At 37.3% G+C, this 14,773-nt stretch overlaps 1 protein-coding gene across 2 annotated transcripts in view; it reads left to right on the forward strand.

The window, feature by feature from the left end:
- DPP10 (dipeptidyl peptidase like 10) overlaps window positions 1–14,773 on the forward strand; it is a 621,333-nt gene that overhangs the window by 257,035 nt on the left and 349,525 nt on the right. The window contains exon 1 of one of the 2 annotated variants that reach the window (XM_039328210.1): window positions 4,860–4,945. The exons of the other annotated variant lie outside the window; for it this stretch is intronic. Within the exon in view, the coding sequence (XP_039184144.1) occupies window positions 4,898–4,945 (48 nt within the window). The 5' untranslated portion in view covers window positions 4,860–4,897. Of the gene's footprint in view, window positions 1–4,859; window positions 4,946–14,773 lie in introns of those variants that run through there. 2 annotated transcript variants of the gene reach the window in all.

A 14,773-nucleotide genomic window follows, 5' to 3' on the forward strand; every position in this document is an offset into this window, starting at 1 on the left:
AGCAAAATCTGGTCTCATCTAAGCACAGCTCAGAAGAATGTCCTCTCCATTCCTTTATGTTACAGGTTTCCTGCCTTGTATACTCATTTTTCTTAAATTTCTGGAATTTAAGAAGAGTTGGTATAACTAAGTGCCAGTTTGGACCCTCCAGGAAGGATTCCACTTATCAGTAGCAGTTCTGTCAAGGTTGTGGCTTGCTGGCAATACTCTATGCTAGTTAGTAGAAGCACGGTAGCACAGTGTGCAACAATGCCACAGAGATAGTGATAGTTGTACCATGCCACTCCAATATTATTTTTTAGAACAGTAAACATTTAGGCCAATGGCTGTGTTAGCTTGATCTGATTCAATCATTGTCAAGAGACTTAAATTTGACCTGAACTGATATTCAGTTGTAGTCACTTGTATAACCAAGATCTGTACAGAAGTGTAACATTCAGTTAACAGAAGAGAAAATAGTATTAAAGCGTATAGCTGGCCACAAGAAAAGTTGAAAGAGAAAAAAGGTAATAAACAGAATTCAGTGAAACCCTAAGCTGATTGATTTGCTATTTAAGTTAATGTCAGTGAATCCTACTCTCCCTGAAACTCCTACTCTCCTATTTTCCAAAGCACCTGAAGGCAGGACAAGAAGCAACGGGTGGAAACTAATCAAGGAGAGAAGCAACCTAGAACTAAGGAGAAACTTCCTGACAGTGAGAACAATTAATCAGTGGAACAGCCTGCCTCCAGAAGCAGTAAATGCTCCAACACTGGAATTTTTTAAGAAGAGACTGGACAGACATTTGTCCGAAATGGTGTAGGGTTTCTTGCCTGAGCAGGGGGTTGGACTAGATGACCTCCAAGGTCCCTTCCAACTTTACTACTATTATTATGATAATTTCCATATATGGAACTGTTGCAATGCAATGTATTTGAATGTAACAACTCCAGAAACAGTAGGAAAGTCAATAAAAAAAATCAGTTAAATGTTTAAAAGGCCAATGGAGCATTTCAAAGCGACTTGATCTAATTTGCTTCTGTAAAAGAAGTCCCCATTTCGACTGGAGAATCTACTTTGATGGGGTGGTTTGATCAATGCGTCATTAAATCAAAACTCTCATTCGAAACACTGCACAATTTTGCAATGATTTCTAAGTATTGTTTTCTAAATATATGTATTATTAGTTGCTCTGCTATTGACAAAAAGTTATTCTTGTTTAACTATGACAAAGATCTCTAAAACAAGAATGCCTGAATGGCTTTTTTCAAAGACCCAGTATCTTTAAAGTTAATTAAAATTAATGAAAAATGGAATTTCACTCTATTGCACGGTATCAAGCATTTCTGGTTGTTGAGATAGTCTGTTTCCTTTTTTAAACTTTCATTATTGTACATTATTTGAGGCTGTTCCAAATTCTGTAATGTTTCTTTTATTACTGTCTCTGCATCTTCTATATTGAGCAGGTGAGGAAATCTAATTACTCTAACTGTGAAATTGCTAATGACAGGACAACTCATTATTATTAGGTGTGTTTGAGATAGCAGTCACTATATTTTTGAACAAAATCTCATTCCATAATGGGAAGCAATTATCTAGACTCATAGATAAAGCAACAAGTTTAATTTACTAATTGTTAGTTACGTTGCCATCTTTTTAGAGGCAAATTTAGTCATGATGGAAGTGACAATAAGGGCACTAGCAATTGGTTTTACCCAGTTTTTGTCTTTCAATATTGTGCAAACTTTATAGGAAAGTAAAAACCTTATAGGAACTGGGAAAATGTTATTTTATTGTGTGAAGAAAATATTGATCAGCATTCCCATGTTATTAATTTTGCAACATGTAGATAGAAAATTTTCAAAGCAGTTGGGATTCATAATTTAATAAGGGAAGTTAACCCATTCTCTTTTTTGATATCCCCCATCTACTTTGGGGGATATCAAACTTCTTTATGGGAGAATTGCTATCTCACAGCCTTCATAAAGGATAAACATTTTTCAATATGGTTAGAAAACAATTCCTACAACTCTCAGATGCTTTCATTGGGAATTATGGTCTAATACACCTGGAGCAACCCACTTGGGGAAGGCTGAAATAGATCTAAATCTATCAGTTCCTCTAGGTTGCATTTTCCTTAACTATATTTTTACGTATTGGGGTTCGTGGCATTGAAGCGACTCACAAGTTGTTAACCAATTTCTTTCTTTATTTGTTCCACTGTACAACTCGGCAAACAAACAGGTGCTCAGGCCTTTTAAAGTCTCCGGCCCCATCCAATCACAAACAACCTTTTTCACGCCCTGCATATGCGCGCACAGCCGGTGCCAACCAGTCTGGTCCCGGGCAGCTTTTAGGTTGCCTGGGACCATTTGCAACATTTCTGGGCCTGCTGAATTGCCTCAGCAGGCCTAGGACACAACATATATCATCTGCTGTATCTTTTGATGTAAGACTGAAAGAAAAGTATGCCATAGATGGCAGATGAAGACAGAAAATAGATCAGAAAGCTGAGACACTTAACTTATAAGAAGAACACCATAATCTGCCTTCCCCTCTTCATTGTTCTGGGAGATCTAATGGGATATATGTCTGGTGTCAGGTTGCATGTAACAATAACCTACCATTTGGAAAGCTTTCTTCTGCTAACATGGCTATACACTATAATCTGAGACTGAGAAAGAGAAAACAAAGTAATCTGATTTGATGCAGAAAAATCCTTGGCACACAATCTTTATCATCATTGGGCTGCTGAGGACGGCTCAGCCACTCTAATTATAAATATTATCTCTTTCCTCTCATCCCTGCCCAGGCTAAAATAAATAACTTTGCATTATGCAAATGATATCAAAGGAGGTAAAACGTTGCTTCAAGAGCCAATTGTGCTACAGTAGATAATTAAGTTTATGGACACCTTCAGAAGAATAGAATAGAATAGAATAGAATAGAATAGAATAGAATAGAATAGAATAGAATAGAATGGAATGGAATGGAATGGAGTGGAGTGGAGTGGAGTGGAGTGGTGTGGCGTGGCGTGGAGTAGAATACTTTATTAGCCAACCGTGATTGGACAGACAAGATAAATAAGCTTACAGTGTATATATAAACAACGAGTAATAGATCATAGATCATAAACTATAGTTACAATCATTAATCATAAATTACAAACAACAATGCTTTCTTTGATACTAATTTCTAGCAGACGCTGGGTCTCAATCTTCCTTCTTTCTACTCTTTCATCACCCCAGAGATTTGTCTGCCTCAGGAAAGCGATTGAATAACCTGCTAAGCAGGTGTATGAGTGTATATGCTTGCACTTTTTGTTTGGCTGATCAGAATTCCAATTGGCAATATTCTTCCTCTTTGGGGCAGTGGTAGGCCAAATATATAGGAGCTAACATGCAGTTGGCTTCAAAGGTTTATTATTGGATTTGAAAACATGTCAGAACTGGGTATGCTTGTGAGTCCTAGGTGTTTTAATAAAATTGAAAGTCAGCTGATTATCCTGCAGCTAAATATTGGGATAAACTGTCACATCTTTAGGTTTCTTAATCTTAAGTAAATAACAAAACAGAGTTGGATGTTATTTTGTAAAGGTTTGTAGTGTTTTTAATTTGCTGCTTCAGCTATGGAACATCTTCCAATGGCACAGGGGAAAAAAGGCTGTAAATTATGTTTCATATGCAGACATCCACTTGATGCTTTGGATTCAGTTCTTTGTTTTGAGTGGACTGTTTATACTAGTAATGCATTCAGATGAGCAATTTGTGTTCCATGTGTCATTTTACAGAGTCCTATTTATCACTGCAAAGTATTTGACTGAATTACATTGAAAGATTGGGTCTGGCCAACATGGAAGGCATCTCTGCATCTATTTCACTTTTTCAGGTTATATGTGTTGAAAGTTTGTCAAACTTGTTTGTGTGGGGTTTTTTTACATCATGTCAAGCACACCAGAAGATTAGTAAATAAAGTTGTTCCCATTATAGAAAGAATTTCTATTTATTAAATAAAAACTATCTCTACACTGGGCTGCACTTAGGAAATAAAAGAAAAACCAATAAAGCCAGGATGGAAGCACAAAACTGTTGTGGGGTTTATGAAATAGAATCTTGTTATTCTATGATATGTTAATGAATATTGATATGTTATTGTTTCATTTTTGCACCAGAACAGGGGCATCTGTACCAGCCTCCCTATATGCCACAGTTCAGCAGTGTTTACATGTGTTTATTTATCAAATGTGTATAGCTACCCATCTCCGGAGACATTAAAAATAGAGAACCCCTTGGATGATGGTTCTTGCTGTTTTCTTCTAGAATTTTATTTCACAGGTTTTTATTGACTATAGCTGGGGGGGGGGGAGAATCTGGATTGCATTGTGTGATTACCTAGCAGAAGAACCACAGGAATTGCCTGAAGGGTAAGCTATAAATCACATTCATGGCATTTATTACTTTTCCATTCCATTTCTTTTCTGTATTAAATAGGCACAAAAACTATTATTTGTCAACAGCAAGGAGTTAGCAGGCAGCCCAAACATGATGTGCACAGGAGTATTGCAATCCCCAGATTCTCTGACTAATATTAAAATTCATCACTGCAAAGGTCAGGAGCTTCCGTGTTTAAATGCACCTGCTTGCAACTCTTTCAAGTGTTCAGGAGAAAAATATTTCCCTCCAGTCTTATTCATGCAAACAAACAGTTGTATAGAGAATATGGAGAGGGAGAATGGGATCCACAAAGTAATGGTGTTTTTTTTTAATTTACTAGAAAATAAGAAACAAGTTTTAAAGTATGAGCACTTTGTTTTTTGTTAAATACTGAAATTGTTCCATCCTTTCATCTAGGTTGTTCTTAAGCAAATGGCCCTTGTTACAGCGTCCATAGGAACAAATGACTCTGTAGCTTTTTCCAATGAAGTTGCCAATAACAATTCTTGAAAGTCAGCATCTGTGCTTAATGGTAAGGAATTCATATTAACCATTTCTGGTCATTTACCATTGGTGTTAGTACATTATCTATAAGATTTAGGCAGTTGGCGATACAATGTCAGGTATAAGGAACCAGAATGACACCGCGGGCTTATCAAAGTTACTCTTCTTTGTTGCATGCCTATTTTGAAGAATCTCGCCATCCTTATTGCATTCTCTTGGGAACAGCCAGATAAAGCTTCAGAAATTCTGGGGGAGATAGGATTTGTGGCATTGTGCAAGGATTAAACTCCTCCCCCTCTTGACACCTCCCTAGCTGAAGATTCCATCACCTGTAAGGATGTTCAATATTCCTACAATTTCTCACTAGTCCCTGTGGCTTCTCACCTTTCCAAAGGGGGGGGGGACACAAGGGGTTAAGAATCAGTTTGTCCTTCCAACCACAAGACCACTTCAATCCTTTTGGCTTGGCCTGCTTTATTTATTTCAACAGGAAAATAGGCTAGCCACTGCCCATATAAAATCTCTTCCCCAATTTAATAATCATGGTACTCTCAGGATAATCCTTTATGAGTATGGTAAGTTAAAAAATATGGTAACAAAATACTGAGGTCGTTCATTCATTCTTTCACTCATTTAGAACAGGGCTAGGCAACCTTGGCTCTTTTATGACTCGTGGACTTCAACTCCCAGAATTCCTGAGCTATCATGGCTCAGCTTGGAAACCTCTCCCTTTCCCCTCAGCATGGCTGGCTCAGGAATTCTGGGAGTTGAAGTCTACAAGTCATAAAAGAGCCAAGGTTGCCTACCCCTGATTTAGAAGATTTATATAACTGTCCAAATCACACAATTGCAGCTGCTGGTAGTGTATATCAATCCACTCGCGGACAACGTTGCAATTAAATAAACTGTATATCATCAATAAAAAACAACATCTATAAACTATCAGATCAAATGATATATATTGCTAGGGTTGCCAAATATACAATCTCTTCCCAGAAGAAGGTTTCATCTTGGCAGAGGAGGAAGCTTTCCCACTTGAGGGGAAAGCTATTTTTTTAAATAGCTTCCTTGAGGGTTAATAAAGTTGGGACCATCTGAATTTCAAGAGAGACCATTCCAGAGGGCAGGCATCACAACAGAAAAGGCACACCAGACATCTTCAGATGACGTTGCTACAAAGGAGGAACCTGGAGCAAGTCCATCTGGTCAAAGTATGTGGATGGACTAGAACAGTGGTGGGCACACATGTTATTGCCCCAGCCTTGCCTCCCTCCTGTGACCCCCTCCTCACCAGCAGCCCCCCTGGAGGAGAGTCACCCCCAAGCATGGCCCATGAGGAGCAGCATAGCCAAGGACATGGCAGCCAGGCAGCATAGACAAGACTCTGCCCTCACACCCCATTGCGCACAGTTGATGCTGCGGGGCGTGGGCAGAGGCCATGGCTGCCATGGCGCTGCTGGGCTGCCTGGGCGATCTGCGGCAGACCCTGGAGGCGGTGAGTGGCCCTGCGGGCAGACAGGGTGCAGGTGGAGCGGGGGCGGAGCAGGGATAGAGCAGGGGCGGGGCCAGTTTTTGGGCACTCGGTCTCTAAAATGTTCACCATCACTGGGCTAGAAGTAACTGCAGACAGGCTACAACTAGCCCAACCCTGGGCTGTTCAAAGTTTGATAGATAAAAATAAGCATCTTAAATTGCATCCAAAGGCATATTGGGAGCCAGTACACTTTGCAAAGTGGTAATGTTACTATGTTAAGCATGCTATGTGTATACAGGTAATCCTTGACTTACAACTGTAGTGGAGCCCAGAATTTCTGTCATAAGTCATGGTGGTGGTAAGTTGAGACAGACACATGTCTGGGCCCATTTTTATGACTTTTTTGTGGTAGTCTTTAAACAAATACCATGGCCATTAAGCAAACACAACAGTCATTAAATGAATCAATGTATTCCTATGAGTGTTGTTTGCCAGAAAATAGTAGAAGGGGCTGAAAAATGGCCATTTTTTTAATATAAATCATATCATGCGTTTGCAGCATGCTGCAACTAGTCATAATACTGAGCCAATTGCCACATCCAAATGTGGTCATGTGACAACAGGTTTGTGTGCAGCTGTTGAAACTTTGGAATTGGGTCATAAGTAGCTTTGGGGAAGTCCATCATAACTTGGAACATTTGTTAAACCACTGATTATTAAGTGATGACTACCTGTATTATGATGACCCCTTAACTTCTGCATATTGGACTAATTAGTCTATGGTGAACAGATTGGGCTAAATGCTGGCACAGTGGTTAAAATGTAGTATTGCAGGCTGACTCTGCTGACTGCCAGCAGTTTGATCCTGACCGGCTTCATCCTTCTGAGGTCGGTAAAATGAGGACCCAGATTGTTGAGGGCAATATGTTGACTCTGTAAACCATTTAGAGAGGAGTGTAAAGCACTATGAAGTGGTAAATGAATCTAAGTGCAAATTGCAGATTCCAGATGGTCTTCAGTGACAGCCTTGTGTCATGAATCTAACCAGGGCATGCCTCCGAGTCCATTTTATAGGCTAAATCAGCAATTCAGTACTATTTTGCAGAGGAATTAATGCCCTTCAACTGAGACCATGATTATTAATACATTTAGAGCTCCCTTTTATTATAAATACCATAATTTCTTGGTAAATAGAAGGTTGCTGTGTTTAAATTCATCAGCAGAATTTTTTTTAATTACTATTTTTCTCTCTGAGCTTTCGACTTCTCCCTGTGATTTTTTTTTAAATAAATTCAGTGGCATAGTATAGTATAATATTTTTCTTCTACTATGTGACTTTACCCTGTCATCTGCGTGACTGCTTTGTGCTTTTATCTTTGATTATTTCACTTATTTTTCTTCCATTTTTATTTTAAAATAGAAAAAAATAGTTCAAAAAGAAAAGGTAAAAGACAAGCTGAAAGAAATGAATAAAAAGTATTTGAAGCAAAAGATCAGTGTTGTATATTAATGTTAGTTTTCCAATTTGAAATTTCAAAACCATTATTAAGATCAAGTCAATATTCAATAATGAATTAAAGTGGTCCATATAATATGATTCATGTTGTAATGAACTATTAACAAAAGTTTCTATCTGGTCTAAAAATTATATATCTAGGACAGTGATGGCGAACCTTTTAGAGACCGAGTGCCCAAACTGCAACCCAAAACCCACTTATGCATTGTCGGGTGCCGGATGGGTGTGGCCCATTGGGTGGGTGTGGCCCATTGGGTGGGCATGGTTGCAGTGGTAACAGTAGACTGGGTGGGACTAAAAAGTTCAATGAATCAATTCCAACTTTGTAAGATCTTTTTTTTCCCGCAAGAGATTGAAATTGACTGATTGATTGAACCTTTTTTTTTTGCACACAGCAGCGGAGGCCTAAAGCAAAAAGATTTTATAAAACCTAGCTGAAGGACTAGGACTGGGGCGATGGTGCGCATGCCCACAGAGAGGGCTCAGAGTGCCGCCTCTGGCACCCATGCCATAGGTTCGCCACCACTGATCTAGGAGAATCCAGGAGGAGCTTATAGAATAAGTCCAAGAGAAGTCTTAGTTAAATTAATGCCTTAGATTAAGAAAAATCAAAACTTTGAATATATGGCTCCATGTGTAAAATTGTGTTCAATAAATCATTTCTAAGTGATATTAAATTCTGTATCAGACATGTTTTTCAGATATGATTTTTGAAAGACATGTATAATCCTAAATCTAGTTTGCCATTCTTTTAAAGAAGGAATCATGTGTGGTTTCCAGTAATGGCATAAAGTGGAAATAAAGTCTCCTGGCAGCTATTATCATATACAGAACTACGTAAGACATGATAATGTTTAGCAGAAAAACAGACTGGAAAAAGAAATATCAACTTTTAAAATTTGTTTTATTCTATAATAAATCATCTTCCATAATTTTAGGCTTAATAGCATTCACCTGATTTTTGAAATCCCAACTATGTTTAGGAAAGGAATTACCTGTTTTGGCAATAAAGACTGGATAATATATTGGTGGTAAAACCTATTAGTTTTCTTTAAGTGTTATTGTTTCATATTTCTGTATACCACTAATATGGATCAGTAATATGAACTCTGGAAACTGCATGGAGATGATGGGCCATGGAATCTTCCTAATTTTTTGTGGAAATTGGCTTCATGCCTTTTTAATTCTTTATTTGATTATTGTTCACTTTGGGCTGAATCTGTCTGCATAGATGTCAGATGTCAGATCTATGAATAAATGCATTAAACAATATTCCCTCCCTCCTCTTTACTAAACTCCAGTTTTCTTAATACATTCTTCATTCCATATCATTATATACCAAGTGTACCTATGTGGTTTCTATATTCACTTCTTTCTTTGTATATATGCATGTACAATGTACTTCTTAAAAAAAAAGCCTTGCATACTTTATACAGCATCTATTTAAGCTACAGCTTTATTATAAATCCCATCGTCAGCAATATTGGCTCAGAAGTTACAATGCTTCCTGGGAATTATAGAACTATAGAAAATATTTGTGACACCAAAGCTTAAATCACTCACTTATGCATACTATTTTTTTTGATTCAGAAATTTGAAATCTAAAAGTGATAGTTATATTAAAACTTGAATAATAGATTTTCATAATTGACTTGTGGATCAGTTTGCCACGAATAAAAGAGAAGGAGAAAAATGATAATTTCCTGCACAGTTAACTTGCAAAACTTACATGAAAACAATGCTTACATGAAAACAAAACATGACTGAATGCATGTTTACTTGTTTACTGGGTAAACCAAAATTGCCAAAATACCACTATGCCATAAACCATTGTTTATAGAACATGCTCAGTAAAAGCAAACAATATGTTAAACACTATTGACATTTGTTGGGTTTTGGCTTAGTATGGTAAATGAATACAATCTTTGATTAGCTATTGACAGCTATAGGAGCTATATAAATATGTGGAGAAGACCTAGTTATGAGCCCTGAAAAACTGGCTCTTGTTTTCTTGATTGGTTCAGCTCCATCTGACTTGTGATAGGTCATTGTCTGTGTCAATTTTTAAGGTAGACCAGATCAGGAAACAGATTCCACAGTTAGACATAACAATACTGTACAATGGTGAGAACCAAGGCTGTTTGTAATAAGAGATGATAAGACATGGCAGAATGCAGAACTGGATGGAAAGCCAGCATTTCAAACTCATTGGAGAATGTGATTTATGACTGTTAGTAAGAGGAGGGAATTGTGCTTTGATACTATGTGCTGAGCGGAGGGGAAGCCAGATTTTGGCTTGGACTATGTATGTGCCAATGTGTTGCTACTCAAATAAAGATTCTTTAAGATAAACAATGCCTCAAAGTTCTTTGAAGGGTTTCATATGTCGGAACCATAACATATACTTTATTGGGGTAAGCTATAAAACAATTTTACAAATCTGCCCATATCTTTTCCTTCCCTCTTTCTTATACATGAGCAATGTGATATTTTGTATAATTTTTGATACTGTGAACTGCATTGAGCCTGGCAACTATATATTTAAAATATTTATATAACCTTTCATATAACTATAAAAAAATACTCATACAAATACAGGGAGGACTGTATTTATTGATTTATTAAATTGTATACCAATTTAATAAATAAATAAATACAGTCCTCCCTGTATTTGTATGAGTATTTTTCATAGTTATATGAAAGGCTATATAAACATTTTAAATATATAAATAGTATATTTATGTGTATACCACCATTACTGCATAAAGACTCCTGACAGTTAATAGCATGATAATATAGTATGTATGGCTGAGCATATGGCTGAGCATATTTTCAGTTGCAGTTTATTCTTTTATATATGTTTAGTTCTTTGGAAGATTCAACAGTCAGCTAAACATTTCCTTAAGGAAATCACTGTGCTTGTTTTAGTAAACCAACTTGCTTCAGAAGCTGTGGCAGGACAGACTGCTACGTGTAAATCAATATAGTGCACAGTTAGCTGAAAAGGCCTTTTAATAACCTGTAGTGTGGAGAGTGGGCAATTTTCAATGAGAATGCTGGAAATATAAATGTGGTTATCTTCTTTTAAAGAAAGTGTTGATTTCCCAAAGCAATATACCGCTCTTCCATGGGATTTCCCATGTTTTTCTGGTCAAGGTTCACAATTCATTATTAATCTTGCAAAACAAAGATGGTCAGATTACTCTATGAGCATGTAGCCCTATTTGCACCTAGATTCTGTGAGGGGAAGGGTGGCAGCCCCAAACTATTGGAAAAGAAAGTTTGCCAGATAAGTTAGCACAAACTCTGAAAAGCTGTTACCAATCAATGCAGACAATCAACACTAATAGTCTAACAGTGAAAAAAATCCTGTTTCATTCATATATTTATATATAAAAGGTAGCAAACAAACCTAATCCTTATTCTTCTCCTGTTTTCCCCACAACAGCAAACCTGTGAAATGGATTGGGCTGAGAGTGAGTGACTGGCCCAAACTTCTACAAACAGTTAAATACAATTTTTTCGTAATTTATCATCGTAACTGTGAAAAATGATCATAAGTCACTTTTTTCAGTGCCATTGTAAATTTGAATACACACACACACACACACACACACACACACTCACACACACACAGTTTTTCACAGTTACGACCTTTGTAGCATCTCCATGGTCATGTGATCAAAATTCAGATGCTTGGCAATTGATTCATACTTATGACCATTGCTGTGTCCTGGGGTCATATGAACACCTTTTGTGACCTTCTGAGAAGCAAAGTCAATGGGGAAGCCAGATTCACTTAACAACCATGTTACTAATTTATCAACTGCAGTGATTCACTTAACAACTGTGGCAAATACCTAGAGGCAAACAAAGTCATTACTAAAAGCCAACATGGGTTTGTCAAAAACAGATCATGCCAGACAAATCTTATTGCATTCTTTGACCAAGTGACAAAATTAGTGGACTAAAGGAATGCTGTGGATATAATTTACTTAGACTTCAGTAAGGCATTTGATAAAATAAATCACAACCTACTACTTGATAAGATAAAAAAAAATGTGGGTTAGACAGCATCACCACCAGATGGATTCGTAGCTGGCTGTCCAACTGTACTCAGCCTGAGGTCCTCAATGGAACCGCATCTACATGGAAGGAAGTGTGTAGTGGGGTGCCCAGGGCTCTGTTCTGGGTCCACTGTTCTTCAACCTCTTCATCAACGATTTGGACGAGGGGATAGATGGAGAACTCATAAAATTTGCATAAGACACAAAGCTGGCAGAAATAGCCAACACTCCAGAAGATAGGCAAGATACAGGAGGATCTGGACAGACTTGAAGACTGGGCGCTATCTAACAAAGTGAAATTCAATGGTGAAAAAAGTAAGGTTCTACATTTAGGCAAGAAAAAAACAAATGTACAGGTATAGTATAGGTGGTACCTTGCTCAATAGTAGTAACTGTAAGAAGGATCTTGGAGTCCTAGTGGACAATCACTTAAATATGAGCCAGCAGTGTGCTGCAGCTGCCAAAAAGGCCAACACAGTGCTAGGCTGCATTAACAGAGGGATAGAATCAAGATCATGTGAAGTATTAATACCACTTTATAATGTCTTGGTAAGGCCACACTTGGAATACTGCATCCAGTTTTGGTCACTACTATGTAAAAAAGATGTTGAGTAAGAGTACAGAGAAGAGCAACAAAGATGATTATAAAACATATAAGGAACGGTTGCTGGAATTGGATATGTCTAGTTTAATGAAGAGAAGGAAGAGGGGGGACATGATAGCAGTGTTCCAATATCTAAGGGGCTGCCACAAAGAAGAGGGAGTCGAGCTAGACAAGAAGCAATGGATGGAAACTAATCAAGGAGAGAAGCAACCTGGAACTAAGGAGAAACTTCCTGACAGTTAGAACAATTAACCAGTGGAACAACCTGCCTTCAGAAGTGGTGAATGCTCCAACACTGGAAGTTTTAAAGAAGAGACTGGACAGCCATTTGTCTAAAATGGTATACGGTTTCCTGCCTGAGCAGGGGGTTGGACTAGATGATCTATAAGGTCCCTTCCAACTTCATTATTATTATTATTATTATTATTATTATTATTATTATTATTATTATATATGTCTGTGTTTGTGTGTGTATAATATGTGTATAGTATGTAAAATATGTATATAATATAATAATATATGTATGTGTATGTAAAACCTATGTACTAACAGAATTAAACACAACTGTTAAAATTCATAATTATATCAGCTTTCAAGGGGAAAAAGAGATGGATAAGTAATTAGAACACTGGAATATTGGTATGTATTTATCGTTGGTATGTGTTTATGGTTGGGAGGAATGGTGCTGCTTGAAATTAAATACAGGATTGCATACTAATTTTCTGGTGTACACAATGCTTTTAACAGACTTTCTGGAAGTTGAACATCTAAGCCCAAATTTTTCAGTGCTGTGTTGTAGGCAGTACTAACTAATAGCAACAGTGAGCTCTTGAGGGCAGTATGCAGGTATAAAATGCTGAATGTTTGCTGCCCTCTAGTAATTGCTGTAGCCCATGCCTGGTTATAACAGAAAAATGGATTTCCAAATTCTTAAGAAGGATGTTGTTTTTTTCTTACCATGATGATGATGATGATGATTTTCCTGTTTGGGTAAAAGTAGGATTCCTCAGAAGAAACTGTAGAGCAGAAATCATTTCAGGCAACATTCATTTTGCCTGGGTTGTCAATGAAACTAAATTTTAAGGAACATTCAATCAATTAACAGGAAGCTATTGGTGTTCTAATAACGTGGAACCAAATTGTATCCGACTAGCTCAGCAGTATTTGGGAGAGTTGAATAGTCTGTTAAAATACAACTTTCTTTAGTAGCTTTGGAGCTCAGTCTAGTGAGCTCTGCTAAATGAAAAATGTAAATGGATGGGATATACAAAATTACCTTGCTTGAAAGTAAGTCCCTTGTATTTTGTTTCTTTATCTGCACTGAGAGCCCTTTTAAATTGTTGGCGGGGATTATAAACTTAGTGGCATTCTTAATTGGGCAGTCCAATGAGATTACATATTTAGCAATCTTGTAAACATGTAGAAAAATGGTTCTTACAGAGAAGGAATGGGGAACTTTTGATTGCCATAAAGCAATTCCCTTGAAGCTTAGTGAGACAAACAATGAAGGCTCATTTTAGAAAATATATCATGGAGAATTTAATAGTGACAGCTGGCTATTACTAAAAACTTAAGACAATGATGGATTCTCTGTTATTTAGAAGAAGTCTTTTTATCAGGATCTTATGACTTTTATGGAAGACATTGCTCCATTTCATAAGATTCATGCGAGAATTATTGGAGACATTTTATAGTCTACTTTACCCAGGAGGTCAGACTCAATGAACAGGACAGTGTCTGGTGGCTACAAATTCTATGAATAGCAATACAGTGTAATCTTGTGCTTCAGATTTGCCGTGTTTTTACAAAGTTGCTTGAGCATTATTATCTCCACTAACTGGAGCAGAATTTTCCCCAGTAATTCACAGGAGAAGGACTAAAATTCTCAGAAAACGGCAACGATTGTGGTGTTGCATCATTACTATGTAAATTAATACTACAAGGGCCTATAGCTTCAGGCAGCAATCTTAGGCCATTTTCTCAAGGATCATATAAATTGATATCCATCCATCTATCCATTGTCAATCTGATGAAAAACTATTATGGCATGAAATTTGCTGCCCCTACTGCCAGTCCCTATCCTACCTTAGGCACATTGCTGCCAAGTAGAATTGTTTATGTTTCCCTTCCCTATTCTTCTTGTCCCCTTCGCCTCCCAAATTTTAGTAGTTGAAGGGGAAGCATCTGCCAATCAT

This window comes from Crotalus tigris, unplaced genomic scaffold (genome assembly GCF_016545835.1).
Source record: "Crotalus tigris isolate CLP2741 ecotype Arizona unplaced genomic scaffold, ASM1654583v1 scf7180000024374.3283719, whole genome shotgun sequence".
NCBI lineage: Eukaryota > Metazoa > Chordata > Lepidosauria > Squamata > Viperidae > Crotalus > Crotalus tigris.